Consider the following 10,757-nt stretch of genomic DNA (forward strand, 5'->3'; position numbering starts at 1 on the left):
AAGTAACTAGTAAAGTAACGCATTACTTTTTAATTTACAATAAAATATATGAGTTTCTTTTTCAAATAAGTAACTCCAGTTACTTTGTTTTCCCATTTATTGACTGACCGCTCTCCTGTCCCCATGTTGAGAGAAATCGGGAGCAAGTGCAGAGGCGCTGTGTGAACAAGAGACTAAATGTGAACATGCATTTACACTCACTTGCACAAAAACAGATTCAGTATTCCTCAAAATGAATGAAAACAGTGCAATGCAAACCTGCAAATTAAATATATTAAATAACACAAATATCTTTTATGTATTTAATCACATTTTATTAATCAATATCTTTGCTGCCGACCTTCGATGATCCAATTCAGCCACATTAATAAGCAAAAATGATTTAAAATAAACATGACATTTGTTTTTCTTTCTTTTTGTTTCATTGCTGAAGAGTGTTGAACTTTCTTCTCCTGCATTCTATGCTTCATGCAATCCAGAATGGCTGAGGCGTATTCGTTTCACTTTTGGTGTGAAAGGGCCTTTACATTTACCAAAAATAGACATTTTTATATTAAAAACAAACTAGCAAGCCCAGCCCAGCCCAGATGAGAAAAAGTAATGCAAAAGTAACGTAACGCATTACTTTCCATTAAAAGTAACAAAGTAACGTAATTAGTTACTTTTTTATGGAGTAATGCAACATTGTACACAGACAGAATGCAATTACACGTGCTGGATATTTACTACTAATCACTAGAAGCGGCTTTACTGATGAGATGCGCATGAAAAAAAACGCATTAGATTTTTTGCACAGCCCTACTTTCCATAAAATGTAACTAAGTAATACAATTAGTTACTTTTTTAGGGAGTAACGCAATATTGTAATGCATTACTTTTAAAAGTAACTTTCCCCAACACTGCTAATATGTACACTTTAGGTACTAATATGTACACTTTAGGTACTTATATGTATCTTTAAGGTACCAATATGGACTCTTTAGGTACAAAGGTGTGCCTTTTTGAAAAGGTTCCACCCTCAGTGACAGCTTTTGTAGCTTTTTTTCTGAGAGTGTACATTTCCAAAGGCGTCACATTACAGAAGCTTCTGAAAGCGCTTCATGTTGACTTCAGCTGTCAAGCACACAGAGTATGGAGGATGTGCAATCGCATCTCAGGTGAAGTCTGCTTTCAGCTGCTTGGGCCGCGAGGCTCCAAGGCCCCGGCGCTTCCCGCTCGGATGATAAATATGTTATTGAGACGGAGCCGAGCGAGCTCTCTGTGGCACGCGGAGCGAGGGTGTGTTCGGCGGTCAACAACGCTACCGCAACCGCTTGGCCAGAGCTTCTGAAATCCTAATCTGTTATTCTTCTGTTTTATAAGCTTCTGAATATTTGTGGCCGGCGAGATCCGATTCTCTGGAGAGCTACAGAGCTGCATGTGAATGGAGAACACTAGCAAATCCACACACACATAAACACGCACGCTTTCTGCAGTGTGTCATCCTCCAAAGCTTGAGAGAAACAGGGAAACGTTTCATGTTAGTGGGCGAGGAGAAGAAAAAGAAATACTGAGGGTACAGACATTAAAGGGAAAGGAGAGGGAAGGACATGCATTTTAAAACCAAGTTAAAATGCCATCTGCTTCAGGGACACGAGGAAGCTTGCGCACTCACTGAGACACTTACCAATCGCTTCTGGAAATGATAAAAAACCAGAAAAAGAAGCAGAAAGGAAGAACAAAACAGCACATTTTAGGGTCGGGTTCACAGCAGTCGCACACACCCTGAAATCAATAGAGTTTAGTGCGGAAGATCCCTTTGTAGGACGAGATGTTAAACACAGATTTTAGGCCATTTTATGAGCACGTTTAATGATATTAGAGACTAGCTTATGAGGGAATCTCAGGAAACCCGTCAAGAACATTTCTAGGTTTCTACATTTGTAAAAAATCTAAATAAAATAAAAATACAATTTGAATAAAGAGGGAATTAAGCACCACTCCATCTCCAAATTCTCATTATCAAAATAATTTAATAATTTTAAAAAATTATTCTCAATTATGATTTTAATAGTTTCTTTTACTGTACATAATTTAAAAATCATTTAAATAAGCACAAATTAAATATTTAATTGAAAGTACAATAAATAAAACTTCTATCATGTACTCCATCTGAAAGCACGTGCTGGATATTTACTACTAATCACTAGAAGCGGCTTTACTGATGAGATGCGCATGAAAAAAAACGCATTAGATTTTTTGCACAGCCCTACTTTCCATAAAATGTAACTAAGTAATACAATTAGTTACTTTTTTAGGGAGTAACGCAATATTGTAATGCATTACTTTTAAAAGTAACTTTCCCCAACACTGCTAATATGTACACTTTAGGTACTAATATGTACACTTTAGGTACTTATATGTATCTTTAAGGTACCAATATGTATAAATACTAAAAAATAGAAATATTAAAAATGTAAAAGTATAAATATTAATTTAATATCAATAATTATATATATATATATATACTTGAAATAATATTTGAATAATATTATTAATATGTAATTTAATATATATTACATGTAATATAATAATAATAATTCAAATGTATTTAATACATTTAAAAAGAACACTTATAGAATTTTACATAATGGTTAATTACATAATTAACCATTATACAATGGTTAATTGTATTACTTTTAGATAATTAATTTAAATAAGTACAAATAAAACATTTAATTGATACAAGCATAAAGTAAAGATCAATGCAAGAACAATAAATATAATCTTCCATCATGAATAAATACTTAATAATATTAAGTTTATAAATAAGTAATGTTTTAATAATATTAATAATATATAATTTAATATTTTAATGTTTTTAAAATAAGAAGAGTTTTTTCACATTACAATAATGAGAATGTGATATATCATTTCATTGTGATAATGAATTTTGCATATCTATTTTATTTTCATTTGCTTTTCTGTGGTGAAATATTACCAGAACATGTTCTTGACAAGTTTAGCGAGTTTGCAAACTTGTTTTATCACATCGATTCAAACTAATATGTTATGTATAGTTAGAATTATAGTTATGTTTTATATATAGTGTGTGAAAACAGTCAAAATAACTGCCCTTGGTAAAACAATTATCGCCTTAAGAAATTCATTAACATCTTTAGAGATTTAGAAAATGTTAGCATATTTAATTATCAATTAGATGCACCAAATAAATACTACTAAAAGCATTTAGATAACTCACTAACACACAAATTGAATTAAGACCATGATTATAGCTAATTTGTACATGCTGTATGCTCTGCATACTGAATTTAGTTCGTCTAATTAGTAGTACTCCAATAGTACGTTAATTATCAGGGGCTAGTCAATGTTCTGCATGTGAATGCGGAAATGCCGCTAGAAACCTGCTTAAATTGAAATAGAGACAGAGACATCACAAACAAGACAACAGAGAGTGAGGCACAACAAGATGTATGACCCACTCACACGGCGACAAAAACACAGACAGAGGGAGGACAGGTTGCATAGCCATGCTAAACTTAGCTGCTAAACTTTTAGCACTGCTTCGTCAAACTGTAGGCTAACATAAGCATTTTCAGAAATATGCATTCCCAAAACCCGTTAAATTACTCTGATTAATCTGCACGTCTGTCAGCAGGGCAGAGAAATTAGCTTACTAAATGACCTTGCGGCTAGTGACATCGCTAATGGAAGCTAAAAGGGTTGACTGTTTGGGTAAGGCCCAACATGCTACACAATAATCTTGCTTCTTGTTCGCAACGAGAAAAGTCAAAGGCATTTGTGTTCCTGTACCACAGCCAACGGCATTACAGAGGCCTGTGATACCCCCTCGGCGAGTCTGGGTTGTGCATTAACACGGAGCAAAACAAAGCACTCAAGTCTAGCATAAGTGAGAGCAGATGTAGCTGCTCACCGCCAAACCACTTGAATCTGAAACTTTATTTTGAAAATACCATGATGGATCCTGAAAAAGGGAACTTGGGTAAGCAAGTTCAGGTCAAGGGCTGCCAGCCGAGTATCTACTGCCCATACTGATTTACGTCAACAGCTCCGAAACAAATGCAACCCAATAGATTTTTCTTTTCTCTGTTGCTGACAAATCACTGACCCACAACGGTGGCCTTGGGGCGACTAGAGCGCTAGACTTAATGAGATATATAATTAGACTGTTTTACTGGGTCTTTCAATAAAGTTTCATTAGCTTAAACCAGACATTAATCATATGCTTGCCACAAAATTTGGACTAAGCTCCTCTGACACAGTTCATTAAAATACATTATCTTTCCATTTCAGCTTCCCTAGCAACTTATAGCGCTAACTCTGTGGGTGGTTGTTTTGGAAGAGCACAGGGTACCTATAATCAGAAAGAGGACTGGTACAGAAGCAGTGGGATAAGCAGAATAATATTAGCAGTAAAGCTTAAGGCGCATCCGTTTGTCTTACCTGATCTGAGCTGTTTGATTCGGCCGTTACTTGTGCTGGGGTCGATGGGGAGGAAGTCTTTGAACCAGGTGATTTCCGGGTCGGGGTTACCGCTCGCGGCGCAAAGCATGGTAGCCGTGCGCGTGCGCTCCACCACCTTCAGCTGTGGGCCCATGTCGATGTTGGGGAAGCCAGCAGGAAGTAGGTCCTCTGTAGGGGAAAACAAAGAAGTTTAGAGACAAGCGGTGGACCATTAGATGCCAATAACCTACTCGATAGTTCCTACTAAGCAAGTTTCTGGAAAAACCAGCTGGGCCTGGTATGAGCAAGTAGACCCTCTGTTGGGGAGAACTTAGAGAAGTTTAAAGATGAGCAGTGGACATTCAGATGCCAATAACCTACTCGAAAGTTCCTACAAAGTAAGTTTCTGAGAGAACCAACTTGGCCTAGTATGAGCAAGTAGCCAAGTCGGGTTTGGCTAGGACCTGTTTCCCTTCAGGGACCCTCAAGGGGACTTGCCGAGGGACAATCAAACATTCTCATAGCAAAGAGCACACTGAGCTGTTGCTCATACCGTCATGCATATCATTCGAGTCCTACGGATCCAAGTCTACACCACTAGAGAGAACCAACTTGGCCTAGTATGAGCAAGTAGCCAAGTCGGGTTTGGCTAGGACCTGTTTCCCTTCAGGGACCCTCAAGGGGACTTGCTGAGGGACAATCAAACATTCTCATAGCAAAGAGCACACTGAGCTGTTGCTCATACCGTCATGCATATCATTCGAGTCCTACGGATCTGAGTCTACATCACTAGCGACAGAGCCATTTAATCGGGGCAAGCACTGGTGACATTCGAGGGACAATCAAACATTCTCATAGCAAAGAGCACACTGAGCTGTTGCTCATACCGTCATGCATATCATTCGAGTCCTACGGATCCAAGTCTACATCACTAGCGACAGAGCCATTTAATCGGGGCAAGCACTGGTGACATTTCACCCCCCGGTTCCTCCATAGTTGTTTACGGCACTGAGTTGATACGAAGAGACAGGTGACACACAAACACACAATAGATTTTGACAATTCACCCCTCTCGCTCTTCAAATGAATCCAGTGTGGCTGATTCCTGCTGTTGTAGGCCAACACAAGCCTTCACGCTCTTCATTGGATCTGCTGTAAAGACAATGACGGATAAGGCAGAGGGAAAACCTCTAATTTCTTTGACCTGGTGTGACTCACATTCTGGCAAAGAAAATCAGACATCGTAGACTGTGCCAATGGGCACAGGTCAGGCTCTAAGTGTGAAGGTCACATCCTTTGAACCCTTTGAGAGTCACAAAGGTGTGCCAAGGCTCATGACATTACAAGAAACCCACGTAGTGCACCTAGTGCCAGAAACTGTTGTTTTTACACGGGCCTTAACACCAAGAGAAAGGATTTGAGCCAATGTTTTGTGCAATGACCTTTCATTTCCATGTTCAATTATTCAGTGTTGGCTAGGGAAGCATTATGTCTGCCTATCGATCATTAACCAGCAAAGATGGGATATTTAAACGTTCCAGATTGGGGGAGAAGATACAGATACTTGTCCTTCCAAAAGCAACATTTTGGAAAGCAACATTTTGTGTTTGCTGTAAATGTGATCCATGCCTGGATTATCCATGCTGTGACACCAGAATAGGATTTCTGCAAAGCACACAAATTAAGCCTTAAACACAAGATGAGTAATTTGATTTGAGCTTAATTAAAGGAGGCAAGTACTGGGGAGTTTGGACTGGTGGTGGGCGAGTGAGAGCAGCGAACAGTGTCACTGATAGAAATGTCAAAGCAATTCAAATTCTATTATAGAGTCTGTGAAAGAGGTCGAGACAGGAGCTGCAATAATACCATGTCACAGTGCTAGCACTGCTTATATATAGTGGTAATGACTGCGGGCATACGAATGCAAACGGAAAGCATATCTATATTGTCACCGGGATGCAATAAGTGACCTGGAATCATCCACTAGGAGAGGCTCACCGCAAGCACTCCAAAGTAGAGATGTCCTCTTCGGCTAATAGAAATGGAGAAGAGCTAGAAATAGAATTTGCCTTGCAGATGTACTTTTCCAGCACTCAAATTGGTTCAGGGTCAGTTGCTCTGGTAAAATATGAAGGAAATCAGGCAGTAGCGCATGCATATCCATGCCAAGAGCCCTTAGCCCTGTCCTGCCTGGCTTGCATTCATGGTAAAAAAAAGCCCTGGAGTTTTAATTCCAGCATTCCCCACCAATCTGATCACATGATTAGGTGGCTATTCTCTCCACAACAGCTTTTTGATATTGTCACAGCCAGCTGACTTACATTAGGCTTGAGGTCTGGGCACGAGTTTCTATCTACCTCTCTAGCACTAGCCTTGTGACATCCCATAACCCCATACAACTTAATTCAATTCAATTTAATTCAGAGGCTTTCAAATAGTGGCCCATTAGACAAAAACACAGCTTTCCCCTATCTTTGTGCATTTCAGGTGCTACATAATAGCATATGTCTTTTTTTGTTCTGCAATTTGCAGAGGGATAATTCTACCTCATAATTCCTTAAAATAAGAACTAGAATGCAATTACAGGCCTCGTACTGGGTTTATAACTGGGCGGCTCTGAAGGCCACCCCTGGCCTCACTAAGAGGCTGTTAAGCCGCGATGATAATGATGCTGTTATGATGATCAGCATAGCAGGATGAGTGCACCGGCCACTTTAGCCAACAGCTGCACATTCACTGATTCAGAAGGGCACTGAAGTCGTCCTGTACCCCCCTGTCGCTCAGCCCCAAACCTTCAATCCGTTAGCTTTGACAGGGGCTTTTTTGCTCGTGTTATTATCTGTAATTGCATTTAATTGTAGCTTGTGATTTAATGGCATTACGCAAGTGACAGGTGCAAAGCCTCTTAACCTGAGCGGTCAGTTTAGTGCAAGTGGATTTGCAGACGTGCATCCATGGTAATAAGCAAATGAGTTTTGATTGACTTGTGATGATCTCTGAAGCTCATTATCCATGCAGATTAAAAGTAAAATGGCTATTGCTGCCTGTGCACCAAAATAAATATGCAATATATACACAACTGCCACCTTCTGATGATTTTTCTTTTAGAATATATCCGTAGTGACAAATAAAAGACCAATTTCCATGTACAATATGAAATATAACACCAAATACTAAGACTGGGTTTGTATGATACCTAGCATTTGCCACTGGGTGTCCATAAGCAAATGAGTTCTAGTTGATTAATGATGATCTCTGAAGCTCATTATCCGTGCAGGTGTAATATTTCATATCACAGATTAACAGTAAAATGGCTATTGCAGCTTGTACATCACAATAAATAGGTAATATATACACAACTGTCGCCTTCTGCCGGGACTATGGCATTCTTGTTAACAGCTTTATCAACCAGAGACACATTTCATAATTACACAACGCATTCTTTGATAAGCGTGCATTTAAAAACTGCTCTCCAGCAAACACGTTTCTGCTGATAAAAGTCTCTGGGGCGGCATCAAATTCCACAGACGTATCCTCCCAAGTACTGGCTATTTTTTTATTTTCACTTACAGAAATGATTTAATTTCATCAGTTCCTTAATCAGGTTAACTGATTAGCTCTCGCCACAGCCAGAGATGGCTTTAGAAACACATTAATATTTCAGAGAACTCTGGGAGGGTTGGGGAACAGTGGGCGGAAGAGCCAAAGAGAGAAAAATGGGATACAAACCACACGATGGGAAGAGGAAGACGTGTTTTTCAAAAGCAGAACTAAGATGACATTTAACTAATCTGTAGCCCCAGCTGTGTGGATTTGAGAGGTGGACAATTTAATTTCCTGTGCTCCAAAAACAGCTCAATTTGCATAACAGGAAGTGCACGGAGGAGCGGACGAGAGTTTGTGCACTTGCTTGATTAATTCTGGAAGAGTCACCGGTCATTAGGGCTGTGTATCATCAGCAAAGTCACGATACATTACGTATCACGATGCAGAGGCCACGATACGATACATATTACGATACAGGACTGCACTGAATTTCACCTCAGTAGAATTTAGTAAAACAGCTGTTTATTAAACACTGCATACTATAGTACCATTTCTAACTATTGGCAGAGCAGACAGTTGACCTCTGCATTATGAAGGGCCTCCATAACTGTACCACAGTACAATATAGGTAATGGCATATGTTTCATGTTTACATTGGGCACTCCCCACCAGGTACAATATTCTGATTGCTTGCATCTTGTTTTTAAGCCCATAAATAATAAAGTACTCGTTCTAATAAATTTATATAGTAATGTACTCATTCTAATATATAAAAAAAAATTATATTTACATTGCTGGTAGGTTATCGTTGCACAAATTAACACACTCTCTACGTTTAAAAAAAAAATTAATTAGAAGAGTGTCTTCACTGTATCTCACGCACACACACGCTCAGTCACTCACACAGATCGCATTGTTGCCACACTCGGAAATTCAGGAACAAACTTTTTAGCGCTGCCCGGCAATTTTATCAATAAAATAGCTTAATTGCTCAAGAGCTACATTATCTTTCTAAACAAGGAGCTGGTAACATCATAGTTTCTAAAGGAATTAAAGCCACAGCTTCACTATTAACAGAGAAACGCGGCAAAACGGTGGTAATTCATACATACACAGCCCCTCTCTCTCTCTCTCTCTCTCTCTCATAAATGAACACTTGATGAGTGAATTACACTTTTCTGAGAATAGAATATTGAAGTGGAGATCACTAAACTGCAAGCGCACCAGTGTTTTCAGATAGCAAGCGCGTTTATCCACAGTGGAGAGAGCGCGTGTGCACATGGTTGCCAGGTTGACAAAGATAAGTAACACACTTAGCAGATATTTCCGTATTGTGCAAGTGTGAAGCTCTGTTTCGGGGATTACGTCTCTTTATATCAGGCAACCCCAGTTGTGTTCCTCTGCGGCCAGATTAAACCTTGTTGTAGCCTATATATTATGCTCTATTCATTATTTTTTAGAAACCTCACACTTTTCTACTCAATTTTAAATGTTGTTCTTGTATTCAAATTAAGCGCGGTCCACTGCTGCACACGTGCCACAATATCAATACAGGGCCAGTTGTAATGATACTCGTATCGTCAAATCTCTGTGACGATACATCGTCGTATCGATGTATCGAACACAGCACTACCGGTCATGGCGCTTTGGGTTCGGCTGGCCTATCACATCAAACAGTGCGCCGTCAGCATGGGCTGCTGCACAAGAGACAGGGACACAAGTGCAGGGAAACGAATAATGGACTGGGCGTGGAGAGAGAGCGAAGGCTGCAGGGTGGAGACGGAACCACATAATGCTCCATTAAGGAGCGTGAATCCCATTTCTGCGTCTTCAGATACACCATCGCAGCCCAGCTTCTGCACTCGGCACCATGCCTAGTGGTATATGCCAATTGGTATGCCTTAAGTTTGCTACAGAATCAAGGACACTGTCTCCGACCATCCCAATTTCAAGAAGTTTCTTCAACTAGAGCAGCTAGAGAATGATGAATGTAAAACCTTGGGCATTTCATATGAGAAAATCTTTTTATTTATTTAATATAAAATAAATTAATATAATATATTATGAATTTATATATTCATACAATAATAAAAATATTATTCATTTAATTTATAATTATCATTATTTAATTTTTATAAAAAAAAAAAAATGTTATTTCCACATCAGACAAAGTCACTGTTTACTAGCAAATTCGTTCAGCGGCAACTCTTCAGGAGCAGAGCTTCTTTGCATTAGCATTTCAAATCCTAACATGTGGGGCTGACTGCTAGATTTCCATCAGGATTGGTGAAGCTCGGGATTTCTCACAAATTATGGTAATTCACAACCCCAGTCTTAATTATCGCCTCTGTTCTAATAGGACCCAACAGATTCACAGCTACTGCTGGTAGATTTGTGTTTCACTAAAGGCATCAAACAAAAAGCCTGAAGCCACAAACGGATGATTTTACCTTTTATAAAACCATATAAGTCTAAATATCATGTATAATAGTAAACAAGACAAAATATTATGTATAATAATAAAACTAATAAAAATATCATGAATACTACTAAAGCTATGAAAAAATAGTATCAAAATAAACTAAAAATAAGGGAAAACATTATGTATCATGCTATAGATAAGACCAAATATAATGCACAATACTAAATATAAACCAAATATGTGTCCCTGGTCCACAAAAGCAGTCTTAAGTCGCTGGGGTATATTTGTAGCAATAGCCAAAAATACATTGTATGGGTCAAAATTA

General features: G+C 38.7%; 1 protein-coding gene across 30 annotated transcripts in view; it reads right to left on the bottom strand.

Annotated features, from left to right (window-relative positions):
- LOC107679075 (receptor-type tyrosine-protein phosphatase S-like) overlaps positions 1-10,757 on the bottom strand; it is a 249,286-nt gene that overhangs the window by 104,369 nt on the left and 134,160 nt on the right. For 19 of the 30 annotated variants that reach the window (XM_016474496.1, XM_016474495.1, XM_016474494.1 and 16 more), the window contains 2 exons: positions 4,465-4,653; positions 1,667-1,675 (listed from right to left, as the gene is read on the bottom strand). The exons of 1 other annotated variant lie outside the window; for it this stretch is intronic. In XM_016474496.1, coding sequence (XP_016329982.1) covers positions 1,667-1,675; positions 4,465-4,653 — 198 coding nt within the window. The remainder of the gene's footprint in view (positions 1-1,666; positions 1,676-4,464; positions 4,654-10,757) is intronic. 10 more of the 30 variants (XM_016474500.1, XM_016474521.1, XM_016474513.1 and 7 more) reach the window with 1 other exon arrangement.

This window comes from Sinocyclocheilus anshuiensis, unplaced genomic scaffold (genome assembly GCF_001515605.1).
Source record: "Sinocyclocheilus anshuiensis isolate Anshui unplaced genomic scaffold, SAMN03320099.WGS_v1.1 scaffold1580, whole genome shotgun sequence".
NCBI lineage: Eukaryota > Metazoa > Chordata > Actinopteri > Cypriniformes > Cyprinidae > Sinocyclocheilus > Sinocyclocheilus anshuiensis.